General features: G+C 32.7%; 2 protein-coding genes across 2 annotated transcripts; both read right to left on the reverse strand.

The window, feature by feature from the left end:
• Nucleotides 1-437: 437 nt before the first annotated feature.
• Nucleotides 438-2,409, reverse strand: LOC109815990 (Pentatricopeptide repeat (PPR) superfamily protein). The gene has a single exon (XM_020380833.3). It carries the CDS (start codon nucleotides 2,130-2,132, stop codon nucleotides 483-485), a length of 1,650 nt encoding a protein of 549 aa, XP_020236422.2. The 5' UTR covers nucleotides 2,133-2,409; the 3' UTR covers nucleotides 438-482.
• Nucleotides 2,410-5,189: 2,780 nt separating this feature from the next.
• On the reverse strand, nucleotides 5,190-9,892 carry LOC109815984 (ribosomal RNA small subunit methyltransferase J). Its single transcript, XM_020380823.3, has 6 exons — nucleotides 9,346-9,892; nucleotides 9,170-9,268; nucleotides 8,170-8,347; nucleotides 6,692-6,789; nucleotides 5,939-6,000; nucleotides 5,190-5,608 (listed from the first exon to the last, which is right to left on the reverse strand). The coding sequence occupies exons 1-6, from the start codon at nucleotides 9,763-9,765 to the stop codon at nucleotides 5,485-5,487; spliced, it is 981 nt and encodes a 326-aa protein (XP_020236412.1). The 5' UTR covers nucleotides 9,766-9,892; the 3' UTR covers nucleotides 5,190-5,484.
• Nucleotides 9,893-14,316: the final 4,424 nt, after the last annotated feature.

The following is a 14,316-nucleotide window of genomic DNA, read 5'->3' on the forward strand; positions in this document are numbered from 1 at the left end:
CTTCATCAGAAGCACATTTGGCAGATCTCTCTGTTTTAATGGCATCATCCACCGGACCAGATCCTATCTATGAATCACCTGATGAAAGCCCCAGACAGAGGATTAGAAATGGAGTTGCCAAACCAACTAGTGGACCTTGGTTCACCCTTGATGATATTGAACCAAGCCAATAGAGATCCCGACTGATAGAATTTGGTGCTTGATTAGACACCAGATTCATGAAAGGAGATGCTGAACCCTACAAAATCATTGAAGAATTTAGGGTTTAGGGTTTAAGATTTAAATTTTTAAATTTAAAAATTTGTTTCAAGCCTCTTTCTCACTCTCATTTGTTTTATAAGTTGACCTTCATATAATTTAACAACTGCCAAAATATTTTAACAACACGATACAACCCTCTTTTGTTGCTCCGCGCTCCAAGTCATGTTTAGTCTTGGTTCAACAAATCAAACTAAGTTATTTATATATAATTAAAAGTATTATTAATAATTACATTCGTCGGAATTGTTTGTCCTCATGAGTTGCCCATTTATTCTTTGTAGGACATGACATGTGTGAACAAAGTTGATGTTTAATTTGTCTCCAGCCCTGAATTCATATACTCTGTTGTTCACCTCAACGAAACTGACACCCGACATCTTTTCCACACACATATCCCGCATAACCTTCCTTACCATCCCAGCTTCCTTCCACCTACCAAGCGAGGCATACGTATTGGATAAGAGCGAATAATTCCCACTATTCTGGGGCTCCAACAGTCTCAGATGACGCAAAGCTTCCGCTGCTAGTTCAGCATCACCATATCTATTTGAAGCAGCAAGAAGGGATCCCCATATAGCTTCATTTGCTTCACAAGGCATCACTCTAACTAGCTCCTTTGCTTCTCGAAGATACCCAGCACGCCCAAGCAAATCAACCATGCAGCCATAATGCTCAATCTTGGGTTCAATTCCATATTGGAATCTCATAGACGTGAAATAATGACGACCCAGTTCAACCAATCCAACATGGCTACAGGCAGAAAGGATGGCGATAAAGGTCACCTCGTTTGGCTTTACTCGCGCCTTCTCCATGCGAGAAAACATACCAAGGGCCTCATTTCCAAGACCATGTAAAGCAAGCCCAGCGATCATTGTTGTCCACGTTATAATCGTTTTATGCTTCATATTCTCAAACACTTGGAGTGCTTTACCTATGTCGCCTGATTTGGCGTACATATGAATGAGAGAGTTATAAAGAGGGACAGTCTTACGCAATTTATGCTTTTGATTTTGAATGTAGCAGTGAATCCACTCCCCCAGGTGAAGAGCACCCAAACTGGCACACGCGGAGAGCACAGCCAAAATTGCAATTTCATCTGGCTGCACATTATGGAGCAGCATAATGCGGAAGAGCGCGATAGCCTCATTGGGACTATGAGTCTGGGCGTATCCTGAAATAAGTGCAGTCCAGGAAACAACATTCCTATCCTTTTCAGGCATAGATTCAAACAAGTTGCGGGCATTGGACATGTCACCCATCTTGGCATAGGCTGCGAGCATAGCAGTCCAGAGGGAAACGTGTTTGAAAGTGGCTCCATCGAACAGCTTCCGAGCAGAAGAAACGTGAGCGCATGAAGAATACATGTGAAGGAGGGATGTGAGGACAGTGGGGTGGGACTCGAAGCCAGAAACAATAGCTTGGGAATGAACCTGCTTGCCAACGTGGAGGGCAGATAAAGAAACGACGGACTTCAAAACAAAAGGGAAAGAGTAAGAGTCGGGTCGCAAGCCAAGGAGACGAATTGCGTTGAAGAGAGAGATGGCACGCGTGGGGTTGGATGAAGATAGAGCCCAAATGACGTTGTTGTAGACAAAGATGCTGGCTCGGTGGTTATACATGAAAACAGAATAGGCGTATGAGGAAAGGCCGAGAGAAGCAGATGTTTGTATAAATCGGGCCAGGAGGATATCGTCTTGGTCGAGACCTCTGGTAAGCATGAACCCTTGTGTCTGCTCAAGATGACTCAGATTGGAGCAATCACAAAGCAAATGCTCTGCCTCTGCAGCTGCTCGTCGACATGCCCATTGCCACTCCCGCACCTTTCGATTCAATCCCCAATTCATCCCTGAGTTACATCTTGCTTGGACCATTACTACTTTCGCACTTGATTCATCCACTACAGACTACTGAATCCAATTGAATGTCACTATATAATTAAATTTTCAAATCACAACTGCAACACCAGGTATAGGTATAACTCCCACCAAATTCGTAAAATGGTCCTTTCCACAAATATGATTTATTGAATTCTAATTAGCTGATTATTAATATATTTTTGGTACATTAAATAAAGTTAAATATATTTTAAACCTTACCACAAATATGTCTTTCTCCCGTTTGAGCATACTGATCCACCGATTCACTCAATGATTTATTGATTCAACACTCTGATTGGTTCAATGCCCCGTTCAAGTTTTAAAACATTGTGTTTTAGACTTTTAGACTTTAAAAGAAATTTTTCAATTTAGATTTTTTAACATTTACTTATTGTGGGTGTCAAAAATAAAATATTTACTTATTGTTCTTCTTTAATTTGTATCATTAACTTTAATTAGTTTAGCATTGACATGGAATATTATCATAATTAAGGTAACAAATGATATTTTAAATTAAGATAATTTGATATCAGAGCATTATTATAGAAAAATAATTGAATTGTGTTTATTTAAAATATTATTATAGAAAATGTCAAATATCTAAAACGAAAAGATATTTTTGAAGAACTAAAAGGAGATATATGTATATTTGTAAAAACTTAAAAATATTTAAGCCTAATAAAAAATATATATTTTACAATATTAAAACTTATGTGTAAAAAATTACATTAATCAAATTTTAAAATATATGAATTACAATTTAATTATTTTACTTACTTAATAATTTGAAAACTATAAAAAAGTACTAAATTTAGAAAATACCTTAACAAATTATAATTCAATATTAATTTTATAAAATTAGAATATAAACTATAATTTAATATTTTTACTTATATAATAATTTTTAATTGTAATTTTTTATTTTATTAAATTTTGAAAAATAAAAAATACAATTTTATATTTGTATTTATATAACAATTTTGAAATTATAGATATTTTATTCAATTTCAAAAAACCAAAATAAAAATTATAAAATATAATAATAAAAATATTAATATAAAACACATTAAATTATATTATTTAATGATTAAATATTTTAATTTTATAAATTTTAATAAAATAAAATTATTATAAATTCAATAATATTTTATAATAAAAAATATTAAAATTTTAAAAAAAAATTATTAAAATTCTTACAATTTAAACATATTATATAAGTAAAAATTATTACATTTTTATAATAATTTTTAAATTAATTTATTCAATTGATAAAAATATATTCATATAATTTATTTATTTATTTATTTGTATTCTCTTTCCTACTTATCTAAATTAGTGAAGGGGATATTTTCACTTCGTTATCTTCTGACGTTTATTCATCTTTTTATTTTAGTAACTTAAGGCAACAACAAAAAAGAAAAGAAAAACTAAATACAAGAGAAGAGAACCCTTAAGTTATCATAGATTGTGATGGCATTGTCTTGAGTAGCTCTAGCTTTTGCTAGTTAGTCTACGCAGTTGTTTCCTTCTCAATAAGTATAGAGAGTAACATCTCAATCTTTAGCTAACAAATCAAGATAGTCAGGATAACAGTGAGACAGACATGCATAGCAAGTTGGACATGAGAAAATAAGTTGAATTGCATGCATGGAGTCAGAGTAGCAAACAAGGTTGAAGAAGCCTTTGTCCCAAGCAATCATGTAAGCAAGTTAGAAGCCCACAAAGCTCACCATGAGTGTGGTTTGTTGAGCCAATATAGCCTAAAATGACAACATTTGTCGCGCATCCTCTATGCCATATTATTTCTCCACCTTAGATTAGATCTACATTGCTCACCCTCATGGTCGTGCGCAGACATTGCACTTTGTCGTCACGCTTCTCCACAACACTACTATCACACTCCATTGTGCTCCTCTATTATCACCTTCTGCTGCAACAATTCATTGTGATTGATGTTTCTCCACAACACTCTACTATCACATTCCATTGTACTCCTCTGTTATCACCTTCTGCTGCAACAATTCATTGTGATTGATGTCGCACGTCATCATCGCACACTATTATTTGTTGCACCCGTTGCTACCGCAATCATGCTGTCCCATAGTCAATGCCATCGTAAGTTACCATGAGTTCACAACCACAAGCAGCTTCCTCTTTGTCACCAGTGAAAAATCTAAATATACTAGATCAGGAGTTCAAAGTAAATCAAGAAATATGTAGTCCAGATTAATCCAAAAGTCGATATAAATTATTTTTAATGTTATTTCTTTTAAGTGGTCTTTATTAATCTAAACCATTATACCCACATATGTGGGAATGTGTCATTGATCTTGGACCATCATGTAGCTAATGTAGATAAAAACCAAAGTGATGTACACAAAGTCCAAATTGAAAATGTAAAACTTGATATATCACATTTTTTCACCTTTTAATTCATTCTCTCCCATACTTTCAACTTGATTTGATCGAAACAGAAGGCTGAAACCCATGGGTGAAGGTTCGAAAAGTTAAAGACAATTTCAATGGGGATAACTGATAACCATCCAAGGAAAAAACAGCCCCGTCACATTAAATGCACCGGCATTTTGATTCGCACAAAATTGCGAAACAGTTCCATGAGCTGAAACCCATGGATGAAAGTTCAAAAAAAGTCAGACAATTTCAATGGGGATAACTAATAACCATCCAAGGAAAAACAACCCCGCCACATTAAATGCACTCCCATTTCCAGACAGAACTTAATTATAGTTCCATATATGTAATTATTGTTGTTCTCCAATATAGTATTGCTTAGAACTGCTTTAATATAAATGTATATTATTAAAATAAAATTCTAATTCTGATTAAAGAACACCACTAATCACACTTTAGATCCTCTCTCCCACGTCCAAATCTTCATGGTCCTCACATGAACGTTGACGGGTTCCATGTCCAACGAAGAGGTAGCTAAATCACAGCCCAACCACACCATTTGAAACGGAAATCAAGACATGAAATGAACTCCTTGTGTGTCAAAGTGTGATCCTAAACGAACATATATGGTTCTACATCTATACCCAAATGTATGTTTAATAATTGTTAGTCTATTTCTCAAAGTCTAAACAGCAATGCCGCTAAGACTGACCTATAAGCCAGTTATAAGAAAAATATCAAGCAAATATGAAGGATCTTGAAAGTACATAAGTGCACCGTAAAATGTACCTAGACTAAAAATTAATGAAAATGGCTGCTTTTTCCTCTGAAATTTTTATCTTTGGAGGGAGCCGATGATGGTGTTGTACAATTAATTTGTAGCACCAAGTCATTCTTTAACCTATTCGAATCTAAACATCGAAATTGATTTGTTTTAAGAGGCCTCGGATGATGCCTCGCTAGCATCCTCTGAATCTGAACTATCAACCATCTTCTCAAGTGCATCTAAACTTCCAACTTCAGAGACAGTGTGAATTCTGAGTTTGTCAGCATCTTCACTGAGAAAGAAAACCAAATAATAAAGATCTATTTAGCAGGTACAATGGTGTTTTTAATCCTATTTTTTTATTCTGACAACAAAGTTCATGAAAAAGAAAAAAACTTGCTCAAATGGACTTATAGCATGCTGCTATACATTCGTAGCATCTGACACCTTTAATGTGAGCTATATTTACATAAGAATGCAGATAAAGAAATTAAGTTTGTCAAGAAACTTCAAAGGAAAAAATGGTACAGTGTAAAATTCTAGAGACTGGTTTTCACTTTTTATTTTGATCACTAACTAGCATAAACTGAGACAACCATAAAAGCAAGCGAATAGAGCATACTCTGTAACACCGAAGATTTCTTTGACAACTAAGGAGCTATCTCTTGAGCAAAACTCTGGAAGCTGGAAACAGAATAGTAAGAGAAAAATTTAATCAAGTCAAACATTAAACTCGTAACAGACACAATTAAAAGAATGGTCATTAAACGGCTTTTAAATAAAGGGTGCCCCAGTGCACAAGACTATCCACCTACTGAGGTTTTGGGGAGGACAAACACAGCCTTACTCCCGCCAGGGTGTTTCCAAGACTTGAACACATGACAGCAAAGTCACATGCCAACAAACTTACCATTGTGTCAAGACTCACCTTCTCATAATTAAAAAATTGAGGGGAAAAAAATAGTAGAAAATTTTAAAGCAGTATGCAATCAGATACTTCGATGTTAACATATACACAATAGGTAAATATCAGATTTCTTCCTGAAACTATAAATAAAACCATTCCTTTCCATAATTAAACTAAGAGCATCTCCAATAGGGGTTGCTTATAAACAAGATGCTCTAAGTGCAAACATTTGATTATTTCCCCAACACTTTTAAAAAAATGAAACAAACAAAATTCCTCCTGTAATAATGCAGCGCTTAATTTCAGTATAATGGATCCCTAATATTTGTTTAAGAAATCCAAGAACCAAAAAGAAAAGGTTACATATCCAATGGTACAAAAGACATTTAAAACTGCTTATTATTTTATTTTACATACAGAAATAGACAAACAGAATTTGTATCAAATTGACTGTTTGCAGTCACATACCTCGGACAGATAGAAGACCTTTCCAAAAAGGGCCTGAACAGCTATTTTTCTCTTGAAACCCTTTTCAGTATAACCTGATTTATCCATCACAATAGGGCCTAAAAACCATTTAATGAAATCACAGTCAGAGAATAGAAACAATATGGCCCTGAGTCCTGACTTAAAACAGGTAATTTAATTAAATTTGTAAAAAAGAATGATTTCATGCACTGGATGATAATAAAAATTAAAAGGGGACAGATCAGTTCTCTTCTCTCTCATCGTCAATACCTGTTCTTTCAGACTCTCAAGTGGCTAACTTGCTATTATTTAAAAGCATGTTAGCTTCCAAATAGCTTTAATAGTAACAACAAACCAATTCAGAAGAAAACAAGGGTCATATAACACCTCAAGTATGCTGTTGTCCAAGAAACGGCACTCTCAAAGTCTCAATAAAGCAATGCAACTTCACATTAAGAGATATTTCAAATTTGAAGTTTGATTCATACTTCTAAAACTGGACAGTAGATATATACGAAAAGATCATGTAAGACACAATGTTAAAGCAACTAAAACAAATTACCACAAATATAGGTACATTGAAGAAAGTTGCAAGGTATTGGTACATCTACATAGGGATGAAGAAAGAGAATGCAAGAATGTATTATTGCTGAGACTGTCTTGGAAGAATTTCCCTGAGAGGAAATAATGAGATACAACTCAGTGGAATTCAAGAGCCCTATCTCTACTGAACAAACTCTCCAACTATCAAAATTGATACCCTTTCTACAAGGTTCCTCTCAATTTATGCTTACCTGAGTTACCTCTCTATTGTATAGATTCAAATTAAGGTATAATATGAATTATATGATTTTATGAATATATGTTTATTTGAATTAATGTAATGAAGTATCAACTATCAAATAGTTTTCAAATTTTGTAAAAATTTGTAAACATCATCTATTCATTAGAAATCTTTTAATCTACCAATTGAATTGTCAAAATATAATGTAGACCATGAGCTATTGAAGTAACTCTACAAAGAGTTACTGGTGTAAAATATTTTATTTCATTCATTTAAATTGATGGATAATCATAAAAATATTTTATATATTGATTTAAATTTATATAAAGAAGTATCAAATGGTTTTCAAATTTTTTAAAAATTTGTAAACTTGATCTATAAATTAAGATTTTTAAATTTAATGGTTGGATCATTAAAATTTGAAGTAGAATATGAGCTATTAAATAGAGTAAGTTTACCTAGACTTACCCAGGGAATAAGTGGATCCCTCCTATATATATATAACACTAATTGAATTAGACATCATGGACCCAGATATTAACTCCTTGTGAGAGAAAAATAATTTGTTTCAAAGTTCATCAGTCAGAACTTGGGTTACTCTTTCTAGACCTTGGCTACAAGATACAATACAACCATGCACTGGACTATAGGATTGCTCAACTAAGCATCTAGTCCAATCAGAAAAACACATTACCTTTGTCTCGCACAATTCGTCGAGAAATTTCATTCAGAATCTCAGCAACTTGTGAATCATTTAACATAGAAGCTCTCCTTAGCTGAATTAAATCAGCTACCATGTCAGGGTTGAATGCTTTCTCATTCAGAGCATACCGGATATACTTGCGAAAAATTTCTTCCAAATCAAAACCTGTCTGCATATGAATATACAGTTGTTACTTGAAATTTATGACACATGCACAAGCACACAAGTATCAAAGCCACCAAACAGAAACTGTTTTTTCTGAGTTTTTCCCTAGCAAGCAAATGTAAGACAAATATTTCCTGACCATGATAAATGTTTAGATCTTTTACATGGAAAAACTACAAACTTAACTGTTTGTTTATTTGCTCAATTGCACAAAAGAAGCAATTTCACCTTGAAATATATCATGCTTAGGAAATGAAACATCAAGACATCAATAATTTATTTTTCTAAAGTCACACAAGCAAAAAATGTCATTTGTCAGTCTACGTAGTTTAAAGAATATTAACAGGATAAATTGTCAGTTGTAATTTTTGTTTTCACATTAAAACAGCTTTTATGGTTAACCAGACAGAACATTGGTCGCATTAATTTCAAAAACTAAAATATAATATCAACTGTGATGAAGCATGGACTCCAGGCAGATGATACGGCATGGCACTGGTACAGAAACAAATCAAAAGCTAGAACAAATAGGAGTGAAAGCAGTCATTAGTCATTACAAAGACATTTCAACCTTACATAATTAATATGCGAGAGAAAACACAATGTTTCTATTGCAATTTGTAAGGAATTATGTATGTCAAGTTAACAAGGCAGCAACGCCTGATCAACACATGCAAAGTACAAATCAAAAAGAAGGAGAATGTCTTGATTATTTAAAAATTCAAACAAAAATGATGCAAATTAACCAATGATTTAATCCAATGTTCTGAATAATTATATGTAAGTAACGCCAAAAGTGAGAGAGGATTAGGACTATGCACCTCACCTTTTTCTCAATTTCCTTGAGCGTATCAAGCTTAACTTGATCTCTTCCATTTTGAAACAAATCATCGATCGACTTGCATAGATTCGCATTTTTACTGACCTGGAAATAAAGAAATCTCGAAAGTTGAGCAAATTAAAGTAAAAGAGGGTTCGCTGGAATAGTGAGAAGGGACAGACCAGTCTCCGGCGTTTTGCTTTGGGAGAAGTGAATTTCCTGAGGGTTTTGACAAAGGCAATGGCGAAAGTGAGGGCAGCATATGCCAGAGGCACAGCGAGAATCCAAGGTAAGGAGGTGGGACCCACTCTGGGGCCAGGAATGGCTTGAGTAACGGAGCCAGTGAACTCGACCAGGTCCAAAGCCTTTTCCTGAATCCACGGCAGCTCCTCCTCCACTTCCACCTCCACTTCCTTCTCTTTTGACGAAGCTTTGGAATTGTTTGAGTTTGACGCCGCTGCTACGCGGGTTGATTTTGAACAAAACAACAGCGCCTGTCTTGGAAATGCCAAACTTGTGCAATTTGTTGAGTGAAAAGGGACTGTAGAAACTTTTCTGAGGGGAAGAAACTGAGAAGCAAGAGAACAAGAAGTAGAAGCCATTGTATCGGATTAGATTAGATTAGAGGAGATTCAGAAGGACAATGTCTCTGCGTCTGCGTCTGCGAGAAGCCTCCAAGCTCAATAATCCTCTTTCTGGCTTCGGCTATTAGGTTGCTTGCATTTTCGAGATTTTATCGACTTAATTTTTATTTTTTTAAAAGGAAGATTAAAGGAAGTTTTCCTCCTTTCTATCCCAACTCCTTCACTCCAACTATTAGTGTATCACCTTAATTTAATTGCTGTATTTTAGTTATATTTTGAGTTTAATTTCGAGAAGTGTAAAAACTTTTACTATTTTACATCATCAAAATCAATAATAAATTACTACTAATATGAATTTTAAAATATTGTTATTTTATAAATTAAATGTCACTTGCTTCAATTATCATTTACATCTCTATTAATTTTTATTATTTTTACTATTATTTTTTCTAAAATTTAGAAGAAAAAATAATGTTATTTAAGTTTTTGCTAAGTTAACCATGTAATAAGTAGGGATGAGAATAGATCATGTCTTAAATAGAGATTCATAGTCTGATCTCTTTAAAGTCTGACATGTTTCATAAAAATGTTAAATTTAAACTTTTATAAAAATCTATTTGTATATAAAAAAAAAAGACTAAACTTAAACTTATAAAAAAGTTTGTTAGGTTTAATAGGTCAACCTATTTATTTATATAATATAATAAAAAATTAATATATATATATATATATATATATATATATATTATAAATATAAATAAATAAATAAATTTATAAAATAAAAATAAATTATCAATATTTAAAAAAATTTATTATAGGTTTATATACATCAATTATTCCTTCAATAAAAAATAATTCAATTTTTTCGTATATTTCTTTTCAAATTTAAATTTTAATAGTATTGAGTAAACTATATTTCAAAAATAAATTTGTTGGTTTTTTAAAAATTAAGTTTATTGGTTAATTAACATTATTAAAATAAATAGATTTTTGAATATGTTAATAGGTCGGGCAAAACTTTAAAAATTTCAGTTCAAGCCTATAAAAAAAAGTTTATAATAGATAATAAGTCAAATTTAGATTTTAATTTTGTAGAACAGGCATAACCTATATATTCAAAATCTGGTATGATCTAACCTATTTTTATCCTTAGTGACAAGCTAAATCATTTTTTATGTAACTAATAATGTATTAACTAATGAGTTAACTAACAAAGTTAACTTTTTAATGATAGCAGTGACCAACTAATGACATAAATAAAAGTTGAAAAATAATGTTTCATTTTTTAACTCAATGACTACTTTGATAAATCCTCACAAAGTCAAAGAACAGAGTAGTACTTTATTTTATTATCTTTGTTCCTTTATATAAGAAACAAATGAGTATTTTTTTTTTACTAATTATAAAAAGTAAGCACATATTTTAAGATGTATTAATTACTAATTTCCTTTTAGATGCATTAATAGTATAAGTTACACTAATTGCTGAAAAAAGTTATATATTGAGTTAGGTGTAATATTATTTGCAAATTTCCTACCTACTTGAAGAAAAAAGAATCAAGGGAAGGTTACTTGGAGAAAGCTAAAAAAGGGAACGTTCAAGAATCTAAAGTAATAAAAAAAATAAAATTTTCAATTACAAAAAAAAAAATAGAAGTTAGAGGTGTTGTTGTCAATTTTTAGGAGTTATTAAGATTGTACACGTGTATGATCTATGTTTAATAGTCAGTCATTGTAATATTTTTCTTTTAAATACTCAAATTAAAACTTGATTTAGGGTCAAAAACACTTCACACTAACTTATTATGTACATCATTCTACCTACTCTCATGGCTTCCAATGTCGAGAAATGTTTGTACATATTTTTGTACCACTTTCTTTTCTTTTAGGCAATATTCTTTTTTACTTTTCTTCGATCTAGTTATAGTTTCTGATTTTGATGCTATGATTTCTTCTATTGATGTTTAAATTGATCAATTGGTCATTATTAAGATTAATTCAAACAAATCAACTTTTATAATAATGGTCAAGTTATATTTGGAAATCACAGTTTGTTAAAGTGTTTATTTATTCAAGCATATTTGAGTTGAATTTGCTAGTTCGAATATAAATAATTCACTTAATGAAATCCTTAGAAAACAAATTGGTATGTCTTGATGGGACTTATTTGTGTCAAAACATAATTGAACTAGTCTTAAATATGTTATGAGACTTAGGAGTGGTAAAATCTTGTCTACATCTAATTATGGAAATGCTAATAATAATAAGGTTGGCAATAGAAATCAAGAAGATGGGAATGTGGTAGAACAAATTCATGTAAGTGAAAATGTTAATCCTACAATTGTTATGGTAGTAACTTAATCCCCAATAATAGAAAACATAGTAGGACAAAGTATGGGTTTAACACAACCCCCAGTGGTGAATCAAGTTACTAGAAAATACCAATGGGGCATGTCCCCAAATTGGAGAACAACACAATCAATTAATATGGAGATTCCTTTGAACTACTTTATTCTTAATCCTCATGTTTATTTGTCTTAATATGGATACAATGTGAGTCCATATGAAATGGGATTTGTGATGCAAGATCCTTTCCAACATGTCGGGACAAGTCAAGAAGGTTTTATGATTAGACAAGAAAGTTATATTCCAATTGGTATAAACAATCAAATAATGATGGCCTTTAGACAACAAAGGGATCATAATGGAAACCTCAAGGAGATGCTTGATTGATGAAGCTTCTCCTTCAAGCTTCTTCCTAGATCTTTAACTTTTTGACACTTTTTAAGCTTCTTCAAAGTCTCCAATGGAAGAGGAAACCTCTGAACTCACCTTCAATGGTGAAGAACTCTCTTCAAGTGTTGCCACTTCTAGGTAAAAGATAAATCACTTCAAATCTCACTACACTCTTAGGAAAAGAATAAGAGAATTGTAAGCGAATCAAAGAGAGAATTTAGACTTTTGAGAGAGAATTTGAGAGTAAATTATCGGTGAAACTAAAAAATATCATCAAAAGTGAGTTTTACATGTGATGGAACCTATATATAGTGGTGGAGAAGCTAGTAGTGCAAGCTAGACAAGGTAGAGAAAAGGTAGGAACACTTAGATCTAGAAGTGACAATCATTGAGTGCTAGGGATGGCAAATATACCCGTATCCGTGGGTAAAACCCGAACCTGTCCCGACTTTGACGAGGAATACCTGGTTTGACCAGGTACAGGTACGGGTACGGATACGGGTAAAACCCGATATATTAAATCGGGTACGGGTATGTATGGGTACGGGTATGAGTATGTACTTACCCGCCCCGTACCCGCACCCGTCCCCGTTCCCATTCTTAATTTAATACCCACTTTCGATTTAATTATGTTAAAGAATTTTAATATTTTATTATGTGTGATTATTTATTATATTATGAGATAGAGAAATAATCTAATTATAATTATAATATAATAGAAAAATAATTTTAAAATATTGCATTTTATCTTACAAAAAAAAAAATTGACGGGTACGGGTACAGGTATACCCGATACCCGACGGGGACGGGGATGAGGATGAAAATTATATACCCGGCAGATACGGGTACGAGGACGTGGATAGGTTTGACTCGCGGGGACGGGGACGGGTATCATGAAATCCTTACCCGACTCGCCTTATTGCCATCCCTATTGAGTGCCAAGTCTCATCTTGTCTTCTAGGAGACAAGGAGGAGACACTCAGATCTATAAGAGCCAATATAAAAAGAAGATGAGAGACGTAACATGTTTTGTCTCCAAAGAAAATGAAAGATGAATCTAGCATAAAAAGTTTGGGCATGCCAATCTAAAACATATTTCAAAATTAAACAAAAAGGGTTTGGTTAAAGGATTGTCTAAAATTTCTTGGAAAACTCAACTTTTCTATGAAGCTTGTTAGAAAGGTAAATAAATAAAAAACATTTTAAACCCAAAAGGTTGTTTCCACTTCTCAACCTTGGGAACTATTACATATGAATTTGTTTGGTCCAACTAAGATGTTATGTCTAGGTGGTAAGAAGTATAGATTGTCATTATTGATGACTATTCTAGATATACATGGGTATACTTCCTAGCCTACAAGCATGAATCTTTCAAGGTATTTGAAATATTTTGTAAAAGAGTATTAAATGAAAAAGGCTTTTGTATATCTACCATTAAAAGGGAGCATGGAGATGAACTTGAAAATTTTGATTTCAAAATATTTTTTGAAAAGTATGGTATCTTTCACAATTTCTCTTCATTGAGAACACCCCAACAAAATGAGGTAGTTGAAAGAAAGAATCACACTATATAAGAAATGACAAGAACCTTACTTTGCAAAAATTCTTGAGCAAAAACTTCTAGGCAGAAGCAGTAAACATTGCATGCTACATTCAAAATAAAATATGAATAAGACTTTTACTAAACAAGACTCCCTATGAATTGTGGAGGGAAAGAAAACTCAACATATCCTACTTCCATCCTTTTAGATGTGAATGTTACATCCTAAACACTAAGGATCAACTTGGAAATTTTGAATCCAAAGTGGATAAAGAAATTTTTCTTGGATGTTCA

This window comes from Cajanus cajan, chromosome 11 (assembly GCF_000230855.2).
Source record: "Cajanus cajan strain Asha chromosome 11, NIPB_CcT2T_4, whole genome shotgun sequence".
Lineage (NCBI taxonomy): Eukaryota > Viridiplantae > Streptophyta > Magnoliopsida > Fabales > Fabaceae > Cajanus > Cajanus cajan.